At 37.4% G+C, this 25,535-nt stretch overlaps 1 protein-coding gene across 2 annotated transcripts in view; it reads left to right on the forward strand.

Annotated features, from left to right (window-relative positions):
* Positions 1-12,289: 12,289 nt before the first annotated feature.
* Positions 12,290-25,535, forward strand: part of LOC122842215 (inositol polyphosphate-5-phosphatase A-like) — a 162,279-nt gene continuing 149,033 nt past the window's right edge. For both annotated transcript variants that reach the window (XM_044135869.1, XM_044135870.1), the window contains exon 1: positions 12,290-12,857. In XM_044135869.1, the coding sequence (XP_043991804.1) occupies positions 12,780-12,857 (78 nt within the window). In that variant the 5' untranslated portion in view covers positions 12,290-12,779. The remainder of the gene's footprint in view (positions 12,858-25,535) is intronic.

Raw genomic sequence — 25,535 nt, forward strand, 5'->3', positions numbered from 1 at the left:
ATTTGCAGCCATTTTCACGTGAGTGTAAACGTTGAGTTGGGGGTTGTGGCTAGCAGCAGCTTATTTGGATTTAGTGACAAGAGGTCTTAAAACAGCAAAACTGAGCAAACGAAGACTCTACCTGAGAATGATTATGTGCAAAATATGTGATGAGCAGGTTTGTGTAGGACATACACCTATCCTAACCTGTTCAAGGAATTACCCGTAATGATTGGATATTGTTAAATATCCAACAGATGTTGGATATTTAACACATCTGGCCTCAAACTGGGGTTCCCACACCTGTTGTTTATTTCTTTTCACTTCCCTCAGTGTCTGCAGTCCTTCTCTTCCTTTGTTCCTCACCAGATCTCGTTTCCTTTTCACCCTTGGTGTACAGTTAGCTTTGTTTTATAGTTTGGTTTAGCTCATTCCTTTCACATTTTTGTCCTCTGTGTCTGCAGCCTCTTCGGGTTATGAAATATATTAAATCCCAAACGTGAGATGAACACCACCTTTCTGGCTCTTTTGAGGCCCTGACTGACTTTATTATTGACAAGTGTGAAGGTTTGGAAGGTTGTCACCTGTCACTCAGGATGTTATCACAGCCGCTCATCTGGACTGGATGCTGGCCATCGGCTCGGTTAGTATTAGCTGCACATCGCCATGGTGACTGTTGTACAGCAACAGGAAGTACGCAGTCATGACCCTCCACTGCTTTTCATGATGTAATGAACCAAAAATCTCTCAAACATTCTCTATCATTTTATCATTATTTAGATGTAGAAGGATGTTAAAGTCTTTCAGTCGTCTTGATCACAAATGTAGAAGATATTGCATCAAGTCACACCAATGTTGATGAAACATCAAGTAATACCCAGTTAATTGAGTCGGCTCACAAAAGAAACCAACTAATCTGTAATTCATTGGTTAAATAAATCCAATGCTGCCACCTAGTGGTGATATAACGGAGTCGTAAGGCCAGTAAGAGATCTGGTTTGTTGAAATTATGAGAATAAAATAAGGAAGAGGACTAGTGCCACTCCATTTTGAACGTTGCCTTTGCTACACCAGTTCTGTCAGAAGGAATGAACCAACATTATAGCATTCCCAAAATGTTTAATTCGAGTCATACAGTTGGAAATGCAAATACACCAAAAGGAAAATAAATACATTTCAGCTATTCTGTCTCATTATTCTTACATTCATAAATGGAACTAATAATAATGATAATAATAATAATAATAATAATAATAATAATAATAATAATAATAATAATAATAATAATAATAATAATAATAATAATAATAATAATAATAATAATAATAATAATAGTAATAATAATAATAATCCTACCCATCAGACATAAAGGACGGTTATGTTTCTTTTTGTAATGTAAATAAAAGTGTCAAACAAAGCAATTGCAGCATTTTCAAATTGAAAATGACAATTTACTAGGACTTTTTCTAATTATACCGTTTTTTTTTGTTGTTTTTTTTTAAATGAGTCTATTATCAGAAGGAAGATGGGAAAGTAAACCTTTTTTTCACGAGTGTCCGGATTTTATTAGAGGTGCTTGTGCGCCCTCGAGTGGTAAATAGAAGTTTTATCACCACATTTGTTCAGTAAGTGGCACAGCGCTTACAAACAATAGTCACATATAAACAGTAAAATGTGACTATTGGACATATTTTGAAGATAATCTATAGACATATCCACTTTCTACTGATCAATCACTTTTAATTTGTCATTCATAATGTTTAATTATATCACCTTGTAAAAAAATACTAAAAATATTCCATTTATGCCCTTTATTTAAAATGCTTTACTCTTCCATTAGTATAAATAACTTTTTTATTCAGTCTGTGTAATGTCAAGCCACAGCATCTCAGTCAGATTTATGCTAGACTTTGACTAGGCCACTCAGAAACCTTCATTTGTTTGTTTTGGATCATTATCACAAATGGATGTTTGGAAATTGTCCTTTGAATTTCCAGGTTTTTAAACCTGAAAAAGGAAATAAGTGAGGATAAAATAAAGAATAATCAATGGAAAACATTGACCTAGATGAAAACAGACACTAAGCTGAATACCAGGAATGAATTAATAAAAATAATAAACAAGGAGACAGTCAAAAGTAGAAACACAAACAACCCATGATCATAACAACAATTTATTCCAAAATACTTTTTCTCAAAGAATAAAATGTTAAGTTTAACATTTTATCAGACCTAGATCCAGGCTACGATTAATCAATTTTGCACCTAAACTGACTTATGAAAGAGGAAAATGTCCAGGTTTGGGGCAAAAATGGAAAAAGCAATAAAAAAAGAAACTTGTTCGACAGCTGCCATCCCAATGAATGAGCTGTGTTGTGTTGGACAAAGCAGGAAATGGGTTTTGTCTACAGTAATGAAAGCATTTCTCCTGTTTGTTGTGGTGAAGAAGAAACCGAGAGACAGTTTAATCAACGCTCAATTCATCAACCATCACAATCTGAAGAGCAAAAACAAAATCGTACCCAGTATTTTTGCTCTAGTTTCTAGTTTACAAATATCTTAGTAAACTTGAAATTGGACAAAAACATTTCAACAAGGTATAGGAGCTTTTTTTAAGTAAATCATTCTTGAATATTGATGAAAACTGACAGATTATTTCACTTCACGTCTTGTTAAAAGTAAATTAATCTGCCACTGTGTTGATTTCTACTGCCGCCTTCTGGAAGAAAGCGAGAATGCGCCCAATCTTCCTCACTTTCTTCTCTAAACGGCTTTTCTGAGTCATCATCATGACCGCAGATTCTTTATTTCCACAGAAGATCCAATAAAACTTTCATCTTCTCCGGATGGTGCCTGTGATGATGTATCGATTTATGTCAAACTTTAAACTTTTATTTCTGCTCAGTTGTTCTTTCACTTTAAATACAAACAAAAGTGTGTCTTAAAATCAAAATCTTGTGGTCAGAAGGTGGAAAATTCATTTCACTAATCCAGCCAAAGCCTCCAGTAGATGCCAATTAAGCCCCAGTCTGCCGGGACATTTACATAAGGTTCTGGAAGCAGCACAGACCGCGGCTTGTTTCCCGATTTGGCAGCGGCTGTTTCCTAGATACACACAAGCCTGTTTTCAACACCTTCAGGAGCTTTGTGTTTGACAAGCAGCAAAAACACAAAAAATGGACCTAATCCCTGAGGTTTATACTTAGAACAGCTGTCTCATTACAAGAACTCTGGATCACCGGGTCGCTTGCTTGACATGTTTCCAGTTATGCTTTTAGTTTTCAGAAGGAAAAGGTGATCCACAAAATGACATGTTTTATGATTTATTTCACTGCTGCAGCTAAAATGGCTTTATTATGGTGTTGTGGGATAGATGTAAACCATCTGTCAGCACAAAAGCAAATGGGTGAAAAAAGAAATGAGCAAACAGAAATGTGAGGATGTGAGCAATCAACAGGATCCAGTTCATATCCAACGATGGTCCCATGCCTCTGATTATGAAATGAAAACTTTATTTACAGCTTTGGAAAAAATTAAGACACAACTTAAAATGATCAGATGTTACTTTTTATAGGTAGATGTTAGAGTAAAATGAACATTGTTCTTTTATTCTATGAACTACTCACAACATGTCTCTGAAACTCCAAACAAAAGTTTCGCATTTATTTGCAGAAAATGAGAAATGGTCAAAATAATGAAGAACATGCAGTGCTTTCAGGCCTCAAATACTGCAAAGGAAAACAAGTCTATATTAATTTGGAAACAGTAATACTATTTTTTTAAACTCAGGAAAAGTTCAGAAATCAACAATTGGTAGAATAACCAGGAGGTTTTCAGCGGGGTTCATTGCAGTGGACTTTTCATTTTTTCCAGAGCTGTATTTAAAATGTCTGAGAAAAATAAATAAGAGGAAAACAAATCAAAACAATAATAAAGATTTAAATAGGTATAGTTGTTGCTTCTATACACTGTAAAATGTAATAGTATATCTTACTCAAAAAGAAAAGTGACCTTAACTCATTCCAGCTTACTCTGTTGACTATACTAACTTAAACTTAGCAAAGACAACTTTCTACTGAGGCAAGTAATCAAACTCATCAGCAGCAAGTAACCCGAACTTGGAGTTATGAGTGAGCAAAACGCATCTGCATAACCAGCAGAAAACTCGGCATCATTCGGCAGCTCTCGTTGAACGCACATGCGCATTGGACACTGACGAGTGACGACGTGTTTGAAAGAAGCGCCAAACTGTCAACAATACGGCGGTTGCTGCAGCTAAGTTTTGTCACGGTAAGTCCCACTGTTTTTTAGCAAACTTATATTCGTTACCTCGGCCGTATAATTCATCCGTAAGTCCCGGTTCTCAGGTTAACTGTGTGTGTAATAATTTAGCGATGCCTGGGACTAACGTTAGTCGAAAATATCATGTTTATGTAGTAGCAACAAGATGGAGCGGCAGAGCAAAAAATCTGTCCGGGGCGCAAAACAAAAAAGGAAAAGGGATAAGGATAAAGATGTTGGCGGGTTAAAAAAGCCGCTGTACTGTCATAGAAGGCTTATGATGAGTAGACTGCCATAGGTAGGACAGCTGTAAACTGTAGGAGAAGCAGCCGTGAAGAAGTGTTATGTTGATATGTAATTGTGGTGTTGCTTCTATTGTTGTTAGGACTGCAAAGACCCAGACGTGTCTCACACCCCCATTGGGATCCTGACCATCATTCCTGAGGACAGGCAGGCCTCCACTGACTCACTGCACCTCCAGTCTTCAAGTACTGCCATCATTTTGGAAGGAAGTCTTGTCATGAATGATCTTGGGAATCTTCCACATGCCATGTGCTCTTTGGACTTATTTATGCTCTGAATTTGGAGGACCCTCAACAACTGAAGTACACCTTTGACTTCATCCAAAGTGTGCTTCTCTCACTTGGACATAAATCCCTAAAACCAAAAATACAATCACTCAAAAATCTTCTGATGCAATGAGTGAATGTGATGTGACATTATGGATCAACGTTGATACCTTTACCCTTATTGGAAAAGTGATTTTTATTTCTTGTTTGATTCTTTTTTTGTTGGAGAGAGCATCATTGCACTTGCAGACTACTAAATGGTTTTATGTTAATGAGGAGAAACATTACTTCACTTCACTACTTCACTATTTACTTTATCAATGTTATGATAAATGTTAGGCTCTAGTATTGAGAATTGAGTTTTTGTTTCACACCAGTCAACAAAGACATTTAATCAGGGATTCTCAAAGTTTTAAAGACTGAGGGCCATTTGAAGAATTCAATATTAGATTGAAGGCTGCCCTAGAAAAAAAGTCGTGTCATTTTTTTCCCCTAAAAAAGTCTATGAAAAACTTTGTTTCCAGGTTAGTGTGTATGTAACCACACTTGAGAACCGTGTATTTAAAGTAAACTTGTTTAATTATTAAACATTTTTTTCCATTCAAACTGTTGTCTGTTGGCTCTTCGTTCCAATAACTTAACACTTTTGGTTCATCTTACTTGAACATATCAAGGCAATCGGTTTCCTGATATTTTGCAAGTAATGTGAACTCTTAAACATGTAAGCATAACTTATTTTTATGAGTACTGCTTAATTGACATAACTCACAATTTGAAGTAGTCATAATTGACATTTTATAGTCAACTTTACTAATGATTTTGAGTTAACGGCACTCAAGTTTACTGCCTTTATCTGAGTGGTCTAAACATAGTTATTTATAGCAATAACACCTTAAAATGAATTAGCTACTTTACTTGGAGATTTTGAGGCAATCGGTTTCCTAACTTTTTTTAAGTAAAGTGAACTTATTACATTTTACAGTGTAGATCCTCATGATGCTGCCTATTTTATGAAATGCGCCAGTTCCTCCTGCTGCAAAACAGCCCCACATCATGATGCTGCCACCACCATACGTCACCGTTAGGATGATGCAAGCATCATTGTTTTTCCTTCAAATATAACAGTTACACTTTAGTGTCATCAGACTGCAGGACATTTATCCTCGTTTCCACATCTGGATGCTAGAGAGCAGCAAACTGGCAAAGCTCCTACAGGTCTACACATTTCTCAGGTTCTGAAAATGATGTTTAGTTAGCCTCATCCTTACTGGAGGCAGCAAGAATGTTTTATTTTTGTTCATGAAATGGTTGCAGTGGGGCTGAAAACAATATAGTTACATTTTATTAACCAATTGGTCCAATCCCAATCCAGTGCAGTTTTGGTTTAACATTTTTATTGCCGCTTCCTGTTGACTAAAACTTAGATTGGGTCTCAAAATGTCCCCAGCTCTGTGCTGCAGCAGATAAGGTTGCATCAGTTTCTCTCTCTGCTGAAATAAAAATGATTCAGGCCATGCTTCTGGCCCCTTTCAGAAAATAACTGACCTCTTCTCCCAGCAGAGTATCATGTTCCAAATTAATTGGTAGGGGAGGGCTAAATTAGTAATGGAGCAATATTCTGAAGTCCCCACTGGGAGCTCAGAAATAGGTTTCCTCACAGTGGGATCCACTCTGGCCAAGAGAGGGAGATGGAGAAATATGCCAGAGATTTTAAGATCACAGTCCAGGCAGAACACAAAAAGCTAATTTTGTCCTCTGACCCACTAAAATGATACGTTAGGGTTGATTGAAGCTTCCAGCCAGTCACAGGGCAGCAGATGGACTAAATACTCTGCTTAACTTGTAAATGTACTTATTCATGCTGTGATTGAACAAATCCAACACAAGATGTGTATTTTTTCTTGTCAATAACGTGCAAATCAACATTCCAATATGCCACAGCTGGTAACGTAAAACATTTATTTTATCCTCAGAAGTGGTCTGTGGATCGTGGTTTGGACAAATGGGGGAACAGAAGAAACAAGTTGAGTGGCAGAAATTAAGGAAAAATAAACTGTGTCTCCATGGGAAAGAAAAAAATAAATATCTTTAGAGGATAAATAATTACTTGATGGAGCAAGACTGTTTTGATCCCATGGGTTAATTTGACTTTTGTTTTTATAAGTTTTTCCTGTTTTGATTCCATGTTCATGAGCAATTTCTCTGTCTTCTTCTATTGCTTTTTTATACTTCTGTGCCATTAAACAGTCCTCCACTCATAGCTGCTATTCATCCTATTCAATAGCTTCACATTTTCCTGGCTCTTCTAATCACCTGCCCTGCATTTGTTTTCCTGTCAGTTTCTGTTACTTTTTTGGCAGATCCTCACTTGCCAGTTCTTCGATTGTCACACCGCCTGCCACTGTGTTTCTGCCTGTCTGTTTACCTGACACTTTCTGTGTTTCTTCCATAAGTTTGATTTGCTTTTCTTTTCCTAGAAAACGTTTTTTTCAAAAAATCCAGTTTTCCAGTTAAATACATTGACAAAGCTTTGATTAAAATTTTGTTTCTTAGTTTTACATCAAACCAATTTGAAAAAGCAACTATGGTAGGAGGATCTGGGAGTCATTTTTGTATTTATTAAAAAGAAGATCTGTTAATGAAATACTGGGTCAGATTCATTGCTGCATGCATTTAACTGGTTCTGACTGCTTTCGCTCACTCTGGAGTAAAAGTTTTATCTATTGAGGATGGTATGGTTTGCACTTCTGTTTATCAGTGATGATGTAGCATACATAATGTCACAACGTGGAAATCTCAAAGTGACCACAGAAAGGGCCTTTTACGTAACAAAACTTCTCTTGAAGTGGTTTCAACACAGAAAAAGCGTTGGAGGAGCTTTTATTTTTGTCACAAACTAGGTTGGCAAAAAATAAAACAAAAGCTTCAAGGCTAAAAACCACAGCTGCTGGAATAGAGAAGTCAAGTTCACTTCTCTGAAAATCTTGTGTGAAATACCAAAGATGATATCCATTAGCATTTTTTGATGCACATTTTGAAGTATTTCATTAGAAAAGGTTGATGGAAACCACAAAATTCCATATAACTTCCTCATTTTCGCAGAAACATTTTTACACTTGATGTGGTTTTGGGCTTTTCTGAAAAAGAGTTAATGTGCAAAAGGGGAGATGGACACATATTTTCTGAATTAAGTTCTGACATTTACTTTATTATTCCAACCATGCAAAATGTCAACGTCTGACAAAATCACGGTTTGCGTAGCCTGGTTGACTCTATCCAAACCACTTTTATTTCTTTTGCACAAAATTTTAAAAGTTCATTAAAAAATCCCTTGACTGATGGACTGAAGCACAACGACTCTGAAGAATTACAGCCAGACTTGTGCTTCAAACCCTTCTGCAAAGTGCCTGTTTGATAGGTATCGAGACCATTGGTCTTGTCAAAATTTCTCCTCTATTTCTAACTTTACGTAGAGCATAATGGATTCTCTGATCCCTCACATTTGCTGTTTTTCATGCTTCAACATATTTCTGGATTTTGGTTCACATATTGATGTAATTTAATAAAGCTTTCATGACCTACATATCTGTAGAGGAAAGAGAAATGGTTTTTAATGTGTTCATATTTGCCCTTTAAAACAGAGTAAATAATGTTACGGTTTCCTAAATTGTGGCTCACTAAGCAAAACGTAATCCGGCTGTGTTCCAAAAATCTAACAGTGTTGTTTGGTGTGCAAATAATTCACTAAAGTGACAGGAATATTTATTTGAAGAAGCAAAAATTTTGCTCCGGCGACTTTAAATTCCCAAGCTAGCAAAGCAAACGTCTCATGAGACCAACAGATCAGATCCACATGACTGATTCCCCGAGTTGCAGCTGGAGATAAAACCTCACGTTGACTAAGTCTGGATACATTATCACGTGCTCCTTCGAAGACATGTGAGCGCCTGATAATTTTCCAGGTTTGTCTATTTTTAGATAACTGAATTTAAGCCTTAGAAAGATTGGGGTCAAAGTGCACATATTTGCTAGCTGTCTGGAATTCCAACACAATTTTTTCCATTACCCACAGCAGACACGGGGGCTTTGTGGGCAGTGAGTAGAGTTTCTTTATCAGTGGACACACACACCCCCCCCCACACACACACACACTTACAAATGTTATTACTCTTTACTTGCGACTCCTATTTGGCATTTTCCATCTACAGAGCACAGAGTAGCATTTACTGACCCATATGCACCATGTCAGGACTAATAACTCCACCTACCCAGATTTGTGCATGCGTCTCACGTTACTTTGTTTTAAGACCAGATCCACTCAGTTTGACCAATAAGAGGAAAAGTGGTGGCACACGATGTCCAATCTTGGGTTGTTTTGATTGTTTGGTTCTAGTTTCATTATTATTCTATGTTCCTAAGTCTCTTTCGTTGATTAGATCGGAATTGTTTCTATTTTATTTTAGTTCAGTCCTTCTTACAGTTTCTAGTTATGTTTATTCCTTGTTGGTTTTGCAAGGACCAGTTCTGCTTCAGCTTTGAGAGATTGTCTCACATTTTTCTCAAGCACCAGTTGGTGCACATTTATGTTGGTAAGATGACCAAGCATTCCCCAACCAAGACGCATCCAAAAAATGACTTTTTTTTAATGTTATCTTGGGCAAATTTTAGTCAATCCTTCATGTTTTCAAAGGTGTTCTCCTTACAAACTTCTCATAAAAGTTTACGTCTGCAGTCTGTTTCTGATTGTACGGTCATCCACCATATCAAGAGCCTCCAGTTGGCCCTACAATGACATTTTATGCATTTTTTTTAGACTTCTCTTAGCTTTTTGCAACCTTGACTGTCCAGACCCAGGTAGGTTGCTTTGAATGTCTTCCACTATAATCCATCCCATGAAAGGGCTCAAATCAGATTCTTTTGGGACCTAATTAAATCCCTTCACCTAACAAAACTGCTTCAAACTTGTTTCCTACATGCAGCCTCAGGTAAATCTTTCCATGTTACCATGGTGTTCGTTTTTATTTCTCATGGGAACAAAACATTTCATTTTTAAAATTATGTTTCACAAAACATTTTTTAAAATTCTCTTCAGTTTTTGTTTTCTGCTCACATAAGGCAAATACTCAGACTGCGCTCAGGAGGTAGGCTGAATATTCAGGATGTCCTCTAATAAATGTTTAATTTTTAAATTCTGTTTGCTTGTGTAATTCAGGATTTTTATTCCCTTTTAAACCAAAGCTCTCTTTTCAGTTGGATGATTTGCAATAGTCTAAGACAGTCTATGAAATGCCTGACTTAGCAAATGTTAAGGTTTAAACAACTTGTAGATGATGCCTGATAATGCTAAATTCAGTGCAGTAGGAGCTGGGATGACAATCGGCTAAAGAAGTATCATCATATTGCTTTCAAAGCTGCTTTGAGCCCTTTTTAATTAAAGCTGTCTATGAGTGCACACACACAGAGTAAAATAAAACACACACACACACACACACGCACACACACGTTTGCGTGACTATCTTTGTGGGGACTTTCCATTGACTTCCATTCATTTCTACAGCCTAAACCTTACTCTTACCCTTACCCTAACCCTTATCCTAACCCTAACCATTACATACCTAACTCTCAATTCACACCTTTGTCCTAAATCTAAACCCTGACCCAAAAACAGTGTTTCCCCTTGTGGGGACCAGGCTTTGGTCCCCACAGCGTAGTATGTTTCAGGAAAATGGCCCCTACAAGGTATTAGAAACAAACGCAGTAAAAATACACATGCACACATTAGTAGTAGTATTAATTCTTGGTATGTAAATCCTAACATTATGCTCTTCCACAGCTGAGTTACTGATTACGGATATTCTGCTGCATATCATTTCCATGCATAAAACCATGTGTGTGATATAAGTAGTCACATACATTCTTGTACTTCTATGCAAACTGAAGAATTTGCATTAACTTCCTTCATTTTAGTAATTGCCTCTAAAACTAACTAGTAGAACAACATTCCACAAATTACCTCCCTCTGTTGGTGAAAATGGTGAAAGAGGTCCTCAATATGTAGAATATGCAAAAGAAAAAACACACAGATCTGTGTCTTTAATATCTTTAGCAGGACTTTGCATTGATGTCCATTTATTTCTAAAGCTATGCACCTCCAGAACCAAACAGGGAGAAGCAGCATTCAGCTTCTATGCACCACAAATCTGGAACAAACGTCCAAAAAACTGCAAAACTGCCGAAACACTGAGTTCCTCTAAATCTAGACTAAATACCCACCTACTTAGAGCTCCCTTTGATTAACACTAAACAGATCAATGTAAACTGATCAATATATTTGCTGGATGATTTTAATGATGGCCTTTAAACAAAATTTAATGTTTATTTCATATTTTATAAGTGGTGACTGTATTATGTTTTCATGATGTAAAGCACTTTCAACTGTATTGTTACTGAAATGTGCTATACAAATAAACTTGACTTAAACTTTAGTAACCCTGACTAGTCCTACCCTAAACCAACCATGTCAGTAAATGCCTCATGCTGGTCCCCACAACGCAGTATGTGCAAGGAAAGTGGTCAAATACAATGCCACACACACACACGCACACACGCACACACACACACACACACACACACACACACACACACACACACACACACACATTGTGTCTCTCTCATGCCAGACACAGCTGTGACCATTTACATTTTGGTGATAATCTCTCGGCTCTTTTCATAGACACGTGTTATCCATGACTGTAAGCCCTCCAGCCCCCAATAAAAACATATAAATGCTGTTAATTTAAGCAGTACAAGCCTTTCAGTGGGAGTCTGAGGGCCACTATAATCTCTGCACAGCTGGATGCTCACTACTTTCAGAAATATACGGTTTAACTCGCACACACTGCAGACACTGAGTTAGCTTGGTGAAGCCATTTAATATTTCTTTTTTCTTTTTTTAAATAATTTTTTTCCCCTCAAGATAGTCATGATTGAACTGTCCTGTTAAGGTTGTTCTAAATGATTTTTTCTTGATGATTTATTTATTGATTTATGAAACAAATACACATTGAGCAACTTCTTTTAAAAATTGTAAAATTATTTTTTAAATGTTTTGATCTTGAACTATTAGTACCTTTTACCAAGTACTTTTTTACTCTGACATTTTTCTACTTTTTTAGCTTTACTTTAGTAAAAATATGTTTTAGTAGTACTTGATTGCAGTTTTTTGGATTCTCTACCCACCTCTGCAAGAGACAAAACTTGGACTGAAATAGTAATAACTGGACCTCATTGAGTTTGAATTAAATACCAATGGTATAAAAAGATGTATGAATACAAATTGGGATAGCCCAATTCAATGGCTCCCTGTCCGATAATGAATGACGTCGAGGCGGTGGCTGAGGGGGATCCTGTGTTTACGGTGCGCGGGCCCTTTAAGAGAGTCCCGTGTTTCCATTGGCACGGTGACGTCAGAGCAGCGAAGGACTTCAGCCTATCCTCTGCTAACGGTGAAGGCTACGGTCCTGGCACTGCGTCCAGCTTCAGGAGGGGGAGTTTTTTTACACAGCTCAAAAGGTTGGAAAGCCTTCCCTGCTGAAGTCATCCAGACGCTCACCGTGGATTAAAACGGGAAACTTTTCACGATGGCCTTGAGCGTGGAAAAGTAGCGCGAGACGCAGCAGCCGCCGCCGCAGAACACGGAGCCTCTGTCACAGCAAGCAACAACTCCTGGTTAGATGCACGACCACTGCTGAGGAGAGAGGAGAAAAAATATGCTCCAGCCGAGCCTCCGCAGCAGCAACAACCCCGGCTTCAAGCGCAGGTTCTCCGCGTTTTAACCGCTTCCCTGAACACAGCCGCCGACCCTCCTCCTGGTTCGTTTCAAGCGCCTCTTTGAGCCTACAAAGTCCGTCGTTAGAGTCTCCCCTTCCGAGCCTCCTGCACCCGGAGAACCATGATGGCAAGAAGGATAGCAGAGCAGGGCGCAAAAATACTGCTGGTGACAGCCAACATTGGATCCCTGTTCGAAGATGTGAGTGTCTCTGTTGATAAACACTCTCAGTGGTTTTTGTTTTCTCCCCCACGCAGTCCACGCTGTGCCCAGGTTATGCTAAATTAGGTGTGATGTTGTCACGATGCGGACCGTTATAGTATCACCTATATAGGCGTCGCAGGTTTCCCAGGACACGTGTCCCAGGATGTATATGCGCTCTTGTAAATAAAATGTTGCGACATTTGAAGAAAAAAAGCATATAGAAATCTACTTTTAAGTATAAATCTTATAGCTTAAGTAGACTATATATGCAGTGGCTCTATGTTTCTGCAAATAAGTCGCTAAAATGTACACTAACCGTTCAGATAAATGTGAAAATATATTCTCCTTCTTTTGAAGTGTAGTATGGATATCCAAAAGTAGACATATAGCTTATGAATTAGACCATATTTAATACAAATTTTAAGGAATATACATTTTCTTATAATTTCTATACCCTTTCTAACTGTTTTGAATGTTTTTGTGGGTTTGCGGTATGGTTAGGCGATATGGATTTAAAGTTTTATCGCGATAGTTTCTGGTATAATTGTGACATCAATAAAAGTGACGACACAAACTGTTTAAGTTTTTTTTTTAGTTAACTATTTGGTTGTGACAGCCTCACAAGAACAAATGCTGCTCTTAAAAAGCATAGCATTTGTAATATGCTTCTTTAAAAAAGTGTGTTTACTATCACTAAAATGCATATATGCTGATATTTATTGAAACACCTTTATTGATCAAGTAGAGGAAAAAAATACTAAACATAACAAACCCGAGCATTCGGACAGTTTTAGGGGTTTTAAAAACTTCTTAGATCGGAACTTAATGTGACAATAACAAATCAAAATCTTATCATGATAAGAAATTTATCATGATTAATGGAAGACAATATGATTTTTGGGATATTGAAAATATGGTGACACTGGTAAACTCAATTTATACATTAAGATAATTTAAAAAAGTAAATAACATTATATATCACTCTGAAGACACTGTCCTCATGGTGAAACATGGTGGGGACAGCATAATGCTGTGGGGAGATAAACCATGGAACAGATCTGTCCTTTGTTTTGCAGCAAGAAGGTCCTGGGTTCGAATCCCGACCTGAGATGTCGTAAACAGTTTCAGACTTGTATCTAGAGGGATAATTAATCACTACCACCCACATTTGTGTGGTGTGTGTATGTGTGTATATATATATATATATATATATATATATATATATATATATATATATATATATATATATATATAAAAGTATGTCTCAGTTCCTCCATGGAGCTGTCTGTGAAGAACATATACACAATTTTCACATTTATGTCACATTTTGAACCAATAACTCCCACTTTATTCTTTTGGCATTTAATGCAACATTATATAGTATGTAAAAATCTCTCATGCGACTTCTACAAAACCAAAAATGAAACGATAAAAAAGTTGAATACTTTTCCAAGACCTGGTATTTCCTGTAACTACTCACACTTGTCACGTCAGGGGCCAAAGCTGGTAAATACAAACTACTGGTGGACCACAAAATTTATTCAATTAAAAATACAAAAATTTGTTTAATTTTTATTTTGTATTTTACATTTATCTGCTAAAATAAAAGTTAAATTTGTACCAAATTTTTAAGGGGTTCAAACTGTTGCCTTATTAAAAAAACAGACTGGCAATTTCCAGATTTTCTTGCTTCGTCTTTTATTTCTTATGTTTTGCCACTCTTGACTTTTGGTCTGGGGACGAATAAAATCATGTCAAATGACCCCCGACCCACAACGTAGACCAACCAGCTGCAGAGTATTTTTATTTTAGAAATAAAAAGTGTGCTCTGTATAAAATCTGGCCTCCTGCGGCGTGTCGGAGCGATTTGTTGAGTTTTCTCTGAAGTTTGTCTTCAGATACTCTCTCTGTTCTGATCATCCTGCGTTAAAGATGCGAAGCAGAACTGAGGGAATAACAGCAGTTCAACTTTCAGAGCCAGCCTCCTCCTCCTCTTTCCTCCTCTCACTCATGTGAAACGCCGATCCCAAACATAAGGGAAGAGCTGTCTCCAGCACTGGAGTAAGCCTATAAATAGCTCACCTCTCACCAGCATCATGTTTTGGCTGTCGTTTTTTCATTTTTTCCTTCTCTAGACTAATAAGCGACTTGGCCAAAAATGCACATTTGAACATGATTCCTGTGATGAGTGGGTGAGCTACTCACACTTGAGGCAAACTGCAGTCTGATGCGTTGGTACCCCTTGTGATGAATCTGTGGGCTGAATGAATTCTTTGTCTTTAAAAGCTGTTTCTATTATTAGCGCTCTTATGCACTGTGTGAAGCGGGACTGGTTGACCCTAATTTGAAAAAAATAAATAGGAAAATATTTTTTCCTTTCACTTCTATTCTTAGCCGCGTTTCCGTCCACGTTCACATTAGAAAAGGTTGATGGAAAAGGCAAAATTGGAAAAAAATTCTTTTGACAATATGGAGAGCTTTTGGAGCTGGGATTTAACTGGAATTTATTGAGACAAAAATAAGTTAACATTGTTATTATAAGAAATTTATCATGATAAATGCTCATCTTGATGTGCTGTAAAGGTAGATGGAAACATAAAAACGATCATACGTAACAAACATTAGTGGCTCTGTGCCTTACCAGACGCACAAAACTGAAGAATTTCTACATCCAAATCTCCATTTTTTGATACGTACATGGACATTTATAGTATTGTTTATTGTGATTCATTTATCATAAGAATTTTGATTTATTATTACAATAAATTAACGATGCTTAGAACCTCCCAAAACCGTCCGTATTGTAGTATTGATAGTTTTACTATACATCAATAAATTTAAAAATACAGTCACAGTATGCAGTTTAGTGACACAAATTATACTTTTTTATGTGGCTGATTTCCTAAAGAAGCACATTAAAAATGGGAATGTTTTACAAGAGCAGTATTTGTGTTTGTGGGACTACAATTGCTGTGACACACAGTCACCTTTATTGTCACAATAATACCACAAAACATCGTGATAAAACTTTCCGTATCGCCCGTCCTTACAGTGCATGCTGGTTATCAACCTCATCATTCTGCAAACAGTGGTTTGGAAACCAGAAGAAAATGAAGTTATTTTGAGATTATCCCCATTTAAGATTTACTTTTTTTTTTTTTTCCCATCACAAAATTGAATAACTATTTTTTTTCCAGTGCTATTTCTGGTGTTGCTGTCAGTATTCTTATCATATTGAGAAATCAGAATAGTCGAGATTTGACTCAAAAGCGTGAATTAAGCCCCAGTGAATGCAAAGTCATGGTGGTTCTTTCCACCTCCTGCGAACTGCAGGTCAGACAAAGTCTATCATTAATCTCTTTTGGAGCACAATAAAGCAACCTGTATCTATGACGTCAGCATTTATTTTCTTATGATGAGCTGTTTTAAAGCTAATCGATCAGCATCGTCCTTTTTTACCAGTTTACGTTGTTACCATGTGTTGTGCAGTTGTTGAGCTTTTCTCTATAAACCAGAGATGTCTCACACAGATAGCGCTCAGTTCAGTCAGCAGTGCCTCCATGCAGATGAATTAGTTAAGCTTTCTCAAAATGCAAAAATGCACCAACTTCAAGATATTAAAGTACAAAAAATACATAAGTGAGACAGTTTGAAGTTTCTGGCTTTTGTAGTTTTTCATTTTCTGTTTATTTTTACTTTTGCATGACTCAAATTGATGCAGGCCATCCTCTACTCGTATTGTATCGGCCTGAACAGTTTTGTGCCGCCTATTTATGGTAGATTGTAAGTTTCCAAGCAGCAGCGGAGGGAGATAGCTGTTCAAGCTGACAGCTGTGTCATTGCCTGTAGGAAGAAGTCGGCTGCAATGTGCTTTTTAAAACTTTTGTCTCTGTTGTTGATTAAATAATGTTTCAGTTTCCCTCAGGCGGCTGCTGATCTCATAATGACAGCAAACTGATTTGCCTGGTATGTAGAACAGTCAAGATTTAACCTATTAAATGTAATTTTTGTTGCCCCAGTTAAACATGAGATCTGTCACCTGTGCTCACAGCTTCACCCCTGGCTTCCTGTTCTTCTAGTTTTTCTCGACCATAACATCATTCATTTAAACTAAAGTGCTGTGAAAAAGTAATTGCACTCCAACATGTAAACGTTTCCGATCATCAAAATAGATTTTAATGTAAGATAAATTAAATTTAGATTGTAGAATTGTGCTGCTCAACATGACAACATGTTCAGATTTGTTCTTTCCCTAAACATTTGTTAAGCATTTTGAAGCATTGCTAAGCCTGTCGCTCTAAGCAGTTAATCAATTAATTGCATAACAAATTAAATGAGATCAATTTTCATTGCGGTGACTAATATTTTATAAAAGGAAATTTTGCTTACAGAAACTTCATAATCCATTTTCTTAACAGCTTTGGTTGTAAGTGGCACTTATTTGTGTTTTGTTTATTATTTTTTGTTGTCGTGTTTCCAGTGTGAAGTATTCTTTACAAAATTAAAGTTTATTAGACTTTGAATGGTATTATGCAAAAAAGAAGTTAATAGATTATTAATGCATTACTTATATATATATATATATATATGTTTGCTAATAGGAAACATAAAATGCTACACACGTTGTACATTGGTTTAGTTTCATGAACTATCACCTCCTGAAATCATGGCTTCCTCTGAATTCGTCTTCTTACAGTAAAGCATCTTTTTCTGCATCGTTAATCATAGATGGAGCGTCTTAATGGAGCCGTCGCTGCCGTGCTGGCTAATGGGCTTTGCAGGGAAGATAAGTGGAAGAAGCACAAATCAGCAACTTCCTAAATGAAGGGTTGTGTTATGAAGTTAAACGACTGCAGGTCTGATGGAGTAACCTGAAGAACAGAGCCAAGCTGAGGATAGTTATATAGTTATAGTTAGAGAACTTGAGGGCTCAGTGTTAGTTTGTTTACACAGGTGGATCTAACTGTCTGTAAATTATAGATGAGTTGTTCAGCGCTGTGATATTAAAACAGAACGTTTCAGATCTGGGAATTCATGCTGGAAACAAAACAATTTGGCAGAAGAAGTGGAAAGATGAATGAAATCGAACATTTCCAATTCGGGTTTGGCTTTGTTAAAGTCACTAAGAAAATATTACAACACACAAACTTGTTCTGACTCAAATGTGGCAATAAACTGTACATATCTTACTCCCATCCATTTGGCTTCTGATTGCAGTTTGTGACACTTGTCACCAATAAATATGACGGATTGTGACCTTTGATCTCAGCAGTTTCAGAAAACGGGGTGGAAATGTGACGAGTCAAGATCCGCTCTGTGTATAAAATGCCTGCTGTGTGAACACTTTTTGATGTATGATGTGTTTCTATCTGTAAAAGAGAGGAAGTCTTTGTCCAGATGTAACCTTGTAGTTCCAGTCTTTTCTTTTTTATCTCTGCAGGAGCCATAAATCCTTCAGACTAAATGCAGCTTTTAGTCACATGGTGGATGGTGTTGAATGTCCTTATTGAATAATATAACTGAGCGTTCATGTTGCAATGCTTCGGTCCAGCGGCGCCATGTGGAGGTTTGATCGAGTGTCGAGAATTCACACAATAAAGGGAAACTCTGCTGCACAGACTAAATTTGTACCTCTATTACTGTTTTTTCCACAGTGACGCTGTAGGAGTGGAAAAGTTCATGAAAGAAATATCAGATGTTTCTATTTCGGTTGCCTCTGCCCTGCTTCCATTTTGTTGTAACGGCCAGCTAGGATTTTAACAAGGTAGTAAATGGATAAGGGCATCTGGACTGTGAATCTGAATTATTAGCTCTGTGTGATTGACAGGCTGCATCAAATCATCCTTTCCAAACACCTGAGCTGTGAATTAGAGGGTGGTGCGAGTATTGCAGTCAGTTCACAACCCCACCCAGCACATTTTACGTGTAGCAAATGTTCATTTTATAAAAGAAGGATGAACCAGACTCTGAGTCTCCCTCTTCACACCAGGTCGGGTTGAAAGGTTGAGAGTTGAGGGGGTTTTCTGATTCTTTATCACCGTTCCAGCAGAACGTCGATCAACGTCAATGGAAACCACTTTACGGCTAATTCTTTATTACCAGAAGTTGTTTTTCTGTCACCACAGGATCAATCAATCAATCAATCAAACTTTATTTGTATAGCACATTTCAGCAGCAAGGCATTTCAAAGTGCTTTACATCAAATCAAACACAAAAATACAATGCAACATAAAATCAACAATAAAAATACAACATAAGTCAGGTTCCGTCAATAAATTTGCAATTGATTACGTTTCAAATACAACTCTAAACAGTTGGGTTTTTAGTTGAGATTTAAAGGAAGTCAGAGTTTCAGCTGTTTTACAGTTTTCTGGAAGTTTGTTCCAGATTTTTGGTGCATAGATGCTAAATGCCGCTTCTCCTCGTTTGGTTCTGGTTCTGGGGATGCAGAGCAGAACCAGAACCAGAAGACCTGAGAAGTCTGGAAGGTTGATACAATAACAGCAGATCTTTAATGTATTGTGGTGCTAAACCATTCAGTGATTTATAAACTAACAACAGTATTTTAAACTCTATTCTTTGAGCTACAGGGAGCCAGTGGAGGGACTTTAAAACTGGTGTTATGTGCTCTATCTTCGTGGTTTTAGTGAGAACATGAGCAGCAGCATTCTGGATCAGCTGCAGCTGTTTGATTGATTTGTTGGACAGACCTGTGAAGACGCCGTTACAATAATCAATACGACTGAAGATAAACGCATGGATGAGTTTCTCTAGATCTGGCTGAGACATTAGTCCTTTAATCCTGGAAATGTTCTTCAGGTGATAGAAGGCCGTCTTTGTGACTGTCTTTACGTGGCTCTGAAGGTTCAGGTCAGAGTCCATCAGTACTCCCAGGTTTCTGGCCTGATCACTGGTTTTTAGTTGTAATAACTGATGCAGTTTTTATTGTTGATTCTATGTTGCATTGTATTTTTGTGTTTGATTTGATGTAAAGCACTTTGAAGGATGCAGCAATAAACCTGAAACACTTGAGCTTATGGGAACTCAGGTTATTGGCCTGAACTTGAAACAGAGTTTTTGCAGTAAACAGTGGGATTTCACATTTCGATTGAACAAAGATGAGTGACGAATTGTGTATGCATGGTGGAAATGAACTGATCTGTGAGCCAGATTTAGCAGTTGTTTGATATATTTGTGTTATACATGCTGGATTTTGATTTTGCTCCAAATGTCAGCTGGCTCCTTTCTTCTGGCAGTTCATTTTTTTTTCCAAATTGACCCTGGTTCATCCAAAGATAAGTGAACTGATTCCTTTGTGTGTGATTCATTCGTCAGGGTAGATCCTCTCCTGACTAATCTGAGCTGGATCTCCTTGGCGACTCGGTGGGTCACTGTGTCCCATAATAAAGCTGAAATTCTCCGAGGTGAACAGGTGATCATCCCTGTTCCCCCTGTGGATGACCTGAGCTTTTATTTATACCTGGAAAAGCAACAGGAACACTGGAGCAAATTATAAATGGTGTTTGATATGAGAAATATTTTTTCTCGTATCCATGAACAGCAATAAACAATTTTGATGTTATTTTTTTATCTTTTTGAACTGAATTATGGAGGTAAATTAATTTTTCGGTGATATAGTATGTTATTGGGATGCTACAGTTATAGTGCTTTTGATTAACTTCATTACGTTTTTATGGTTTATTGGCTTATTGAAAGCTCTGAAAACATTTGAGTAGGGCTGAAGTGATTAATCGTAATCAAACAATTATTGAAATAATCGTCAACAAATTTAGTAATCGACTAATCGTTAATGGGACCCAAAAAAAACCCAAATATTCGGTGATAACTAAGCCAGAACTGTGCATAGTATTGAATTACTTCAAATTCATTAAAGGAATTTTAACTTTATTATCTTATTTAGCCAATAAAATATTTATTTTCTAATTTAAAACAGCAATGGAATTATTTGTTTGCATATTTTAATGTGTTTCTAATATTGTATAAAAAGGACTTGCGTAGTTAAATGAAAAATCTGTATTTTGTGCCAGTTTTTTAATTTGATTAATTGTAAAAGTATTTGAGAGAGTAATCGAATACTTTAATAACTTGTTAACAAATGTGTGTTTGGGGCTGGGATATTTCAGCTTAAATGTTTTTACACTCTGTAACCCCCAGTCTTGATTTATCTTTTCTTTTCTGGTTTGCTGTTGGCGAATGTGAAATATCTCGCCGAAGAGGTTTTGTTGCTTGTTTTAACTTCATATCATAAAGCTGTTTTTACATAGAGTGCAGTTTATGTTCTGTGTAGCTCGCTGCTGCCGTGTTTATTGGAAGAATTTGGCTCGACTGCATCTCGTAAACCCAAACTGCGACGCTTCGAGAGTCTCAGATGTTCGCTGAGATGCACATCCACTTCACTTTCTCAGAAGTTTCTCTCTCTCTTTATGTGTTTGTTAACAGTCAACACTCTCACACCTGCACATCTTCATGCTTCGCTCTGTCCTGCCGTGTTTTATCTTGGCAGCTGGCGAGGGGACGATTACAGGAGCGCTCATACCTCTTTTATCACCACAGAAACCAAATTTCGTCAGCAGCTGCCTCGTGCCGTGGCTGAAGCCGGACGTGAATTGAGGCTGTGGTCGCTACTCTGCTCCACGTTACCCAAAAATAAAGAAAAGAAAGTTTTACAACCAAGTGCTGGAGAGGTTGAGTTGATTAGATGAAGGTGGATACAAGAAAGCTTTGAAGTTTTGATTTTGAAGAGCGTTTATCTTTAATTCAGCTAAAAGAGAAATGGCAACAGGTAGACAATGATGTAAGTGTGACTGATTATTAGGGTTGGTTGGCCTGCTTTTTTTTTCTGTCGGCCATATTGAATTTAACAAAAATAATTTCTTGCATTTTGGCCAGTAGTTGATAGTGTATTTTATGATGCATTAGTGTCCACTTCAGTGTGGACACTAATGCATGAGACAAATAATCTGTGAAAAAATCAAGCTCCTATTCCTTCTACCAGTGCTTCCAGTGCTTATTAGAAACAACCAATCAGAGCCAGGAGGAGGGTCTTAGCGCTGTCAATCATCCTCAAGAAGGGGTGGTGTTTTCACTGATTGGAAAGGGATTTTATTTCTGATGCAATATTTTTTTAGGGGTGGCAAGCAGTTCCACCCCTAAAATTTGTTATTGTGACAGGTCAAAGTGGAAACTGTCTTGTTGCTACAGCAACTCTTAGGTGTTCGACCAGTCAGAATGAAGGAAAATGATAATTAATGATTTAACTTGTTGGATGATGGAAAAACCTTTTGCAACTGTTGACTCAATAACCTGAGAATGTTTTAGGATGAAAGAAGGCGACGGTCAGATGGCTAGAGATCACTGTCCTGATGTTTTATCTCCACATTTCTTCCAGTTCCAGTGCTAGAAGACGTTGTAACTGCGTTGTTGTACTTCTGTTGTATCCTATTCACAGTCAATAAGTCATTCCCAGCCGGACAGGTGTTTATTTAACCTCAAGTCTTGGATGGGGGGGAGTCTATTTTCTCTGGTCCTTGTACAGTCATTGGTTGGGAATGGGGCTATTGTTGTGCCGCTTCTGTTTCCACCATGGCTTCAGCAGGAGAAGCACAGACTGGTCTGGCCAAGTCATTAGCCCCGTAGAGGCCGACCTTATCCTGCGTTGTCATCCTTTAGGACTTCCTGCTCTGGACTCCGACTGTGTCTTGAGCTCCGGGGGTCTCTCTGCTTCTCTGAGTGCCAGGTATCACTGGGTCATGCCTATACATTAACATTTTAAAGAGAGCTCCTGCATCTTGCAGTTACAGTGTTTAAACGTTGTTTATTTCCCCTGTCAGTCAGAGCTGAGTCTGGTTTCCCTTAAGAACTTTTCCCAACCAGCCAGTATCAGTATTTCACTGCCTCTGCTTCCCATTTAAGGCGAGCAGAGCCATATTTTAGAACTACAGACACAAACTACTGCATACCTGCTCCTGGTATTCCATCTCTGTAGATTTAGCTCCATATTTTCCCATGGACTGAAGTGATTAATCGTGATTAATTGATTATTGAACTAACTAGTAATCGATTCATTGTTAACTGGTATATGCAGACTATAAAAAAGGGTATTTCCTAATTAATTAATTAATTAATTAATTGATTGATTGATTGATTGATTGATTAATTGATTGATTGATTAAGCCAGAACTGTGCAAAAAGTGTGTACATTTTGCATTTAAGATAAAAACCAACTTTTCTGTAAATAGGTTCTCCCCAAAACTCGGGAAGTTGCAGTTTTAGCTTCATTTTATTCAATTTATGTAAATAAAATCTCCTACTAAGCACCTTTTGATATCCAATTATTAATCAGTAGTTAACAGGTCAGCCCTAAACTTTATTGATAAGTCATTTTAGACAATAAAATGTTTATTTTCTTATTTAAGAGAAAAAACTGGATTATCTGTTTGCATTTTTTAATGTATTTATTTTTTATGTATTTAGACCTTGTCAGTTTTTTTCTATCTTATTAATCAATTAACCGTCGGTAAGATTAATCGGTTACCAGTTGCATTCATTTTTACTCTACGGAGAAAGAAAAGTTATGCAAATACTTTATGTGGAGCGTTAAAAATTTGTTTTGTGTCTGCTGCTCTTGTCGCCGGGTCATGATGCATCCATACGGGTTGTGTCGTTTCCCTCCCGCACATGCAAACGGAGGGTGAGAAGCTGCAGGGGGTGGCGGTGGCACTGGGCGTTGTTCCCCGTCAAGCTGCTGCAGAGTTGGAGTTTGGTGCCTGCTTTAATCACGCCGTCATTAGCCTCCCACTCTCAGCCACGCTTTGGGGGAAAATTATGGCCTAGAACAATTGAATGCGTCGCAAACGGAGATGATGGAGGATTACCTTAACGGCGTGTAATAACACAGAAAAGCCTATTTAGACTTATTATTTACCAAAACAATTGTTTCAGTTGTTGAACATAGAAAGTTGATTTCTTGTCTCCTATTAGAATACAACGTTGGGATTTTGAGAAATTTTAGTTTCGCATTTATTTGTTTTTGCTCCACCTGGAAACATTTAAAATAAACTGCTACTGTGTATAAAGATACATTCACTGAAATTTTCACACAATTACTGCCAATATGTTTTTAATCTGGCAGAATGTTGCTTAACAAATGTATTGAAAGGTAAAATAAATAAATAAATAAACTTGTTTTCTTTTTAGCAGACTCTTTTAAACTTTACGCTGTTCTTGACTGATTAGAAATGGCTAATTTATAGTTTTAATATTAATGCTTCTATATATTCACCTTTGTGAAACTGCAGTCGTGCAAAATTTAAATTTAACTGTTTACCTTTAGTTCGTATGTCAGTTTGCTGTTGAAAGATAAATACAGGTTCATTCTATCCTCAGGTAAATGTTTCAAAACTAACATGGATCTGCGGCACACAAACCATATTTTTTACAATGTAAACAAGACACTCAGCAGCAGCTCTGTAGTGTTTCTGGCTTGCTGGTAATTTTGCGTACAATTTTCTTTTATAACGACATCAACAGGTAGGTTCCTATAAGTTTTGTTTATAGTTTTGTTGCTTCACTTTTTAGTGTCTGACTGAGCCATTTGTGGAAGAACTTTGCAGCTGGGAAGCTCATCTCGATGGAGCTTCCCAGCATTGGGTTGTTTGTCTCTGTGACGCTAATATTTTAACCGATGCATCTTATGTCGATCTTTACACTTTCACTGCTGGAGACACAAAGGCTTTACTGGCCTTTTTTAAGCTGCTCTCAAACATCAGCAGTCCTATGAAGCGCTGCTGATGTTTCCCCATGGTGAATCAGAGTGACCACTCCCCGAATGATTTCCGGTGTGTTTTGAAAGGACACAGGGGCTTTTTGCCATTTTTCCAGCCAGCATACCTCTATTGTTGTTTGCGTGGTTCCTCTCGCTGCCTTATCTCTGCCGGCCTTTGCCAAAGGTTATCACTCGCGCTTCCACTGTGGACGGTGAAGTTTCCACTGCAGACAGCTCAAACAATACAAACCCTCCCCACTTGTCTCCACCAATTCTGTAGCCCTTCTGGTGGCTATGTTTAGATCTCAGTCAGGAGCACATATTTGTCCAGGACATCCTATTTTTTTTCTGTATTTATGTTGTTGCTAGAAAAGCCTTGGAAGTTGTTTGGCCTGTGGATACAAAATGTTCTCTGAGATGTTTGCCACACTCAAAGCTTAAAAAAGGGAAAAATGGATGAAGTATTTTAGATCCCAGCTAGTGATTTGAGTTGAGATAATGCTGCCGTCTAAGGAGTTTCTTTCAGGGAACATGTTTGGGTTTTGAAAGCCTAGAAACCATAGTTCTGGTCATAATTTTACATGAGTTACAACATGTCATATTGATATTGAGCTCTTAATTATGCATTTGAATGAGCCTACGTTGTTTTTTCTAATATAATTTTAATGTGGTTTGGGGTATTGCTCATTTCGGTCACCCAGTTGTGTCAAAATTTCAACTCTTAGATTAAACAATTTGGTTAAAATGGCCAGAAACGATTCCAAAACCACCAAGATCCTAGGTTAAGATTAACCAAAACACTACAGCAACACAATGAAGTAGGAGTAGACCGATGGGTTGTCCTAGATTTTCTTAATTTTGGGAAATCATAACACCAATCTTATCCTTCG

Source organism: Gambusia affinis, linkage group LG13 (genome assembly GCF_019740435.1).
Source record: "Gambusia affinis linkage group LG13, SWU_Gaff_1.0, whole genome shotgun sequence".
In the NCBI taxonomy this organism is placed as follows: domain Eukaryota; kingdom Metazoa; phylum Chordata; class Actinopteri; order Cyprinodontiformes; family Poeciliidae; genus Gambusia; species Gambusia affinis.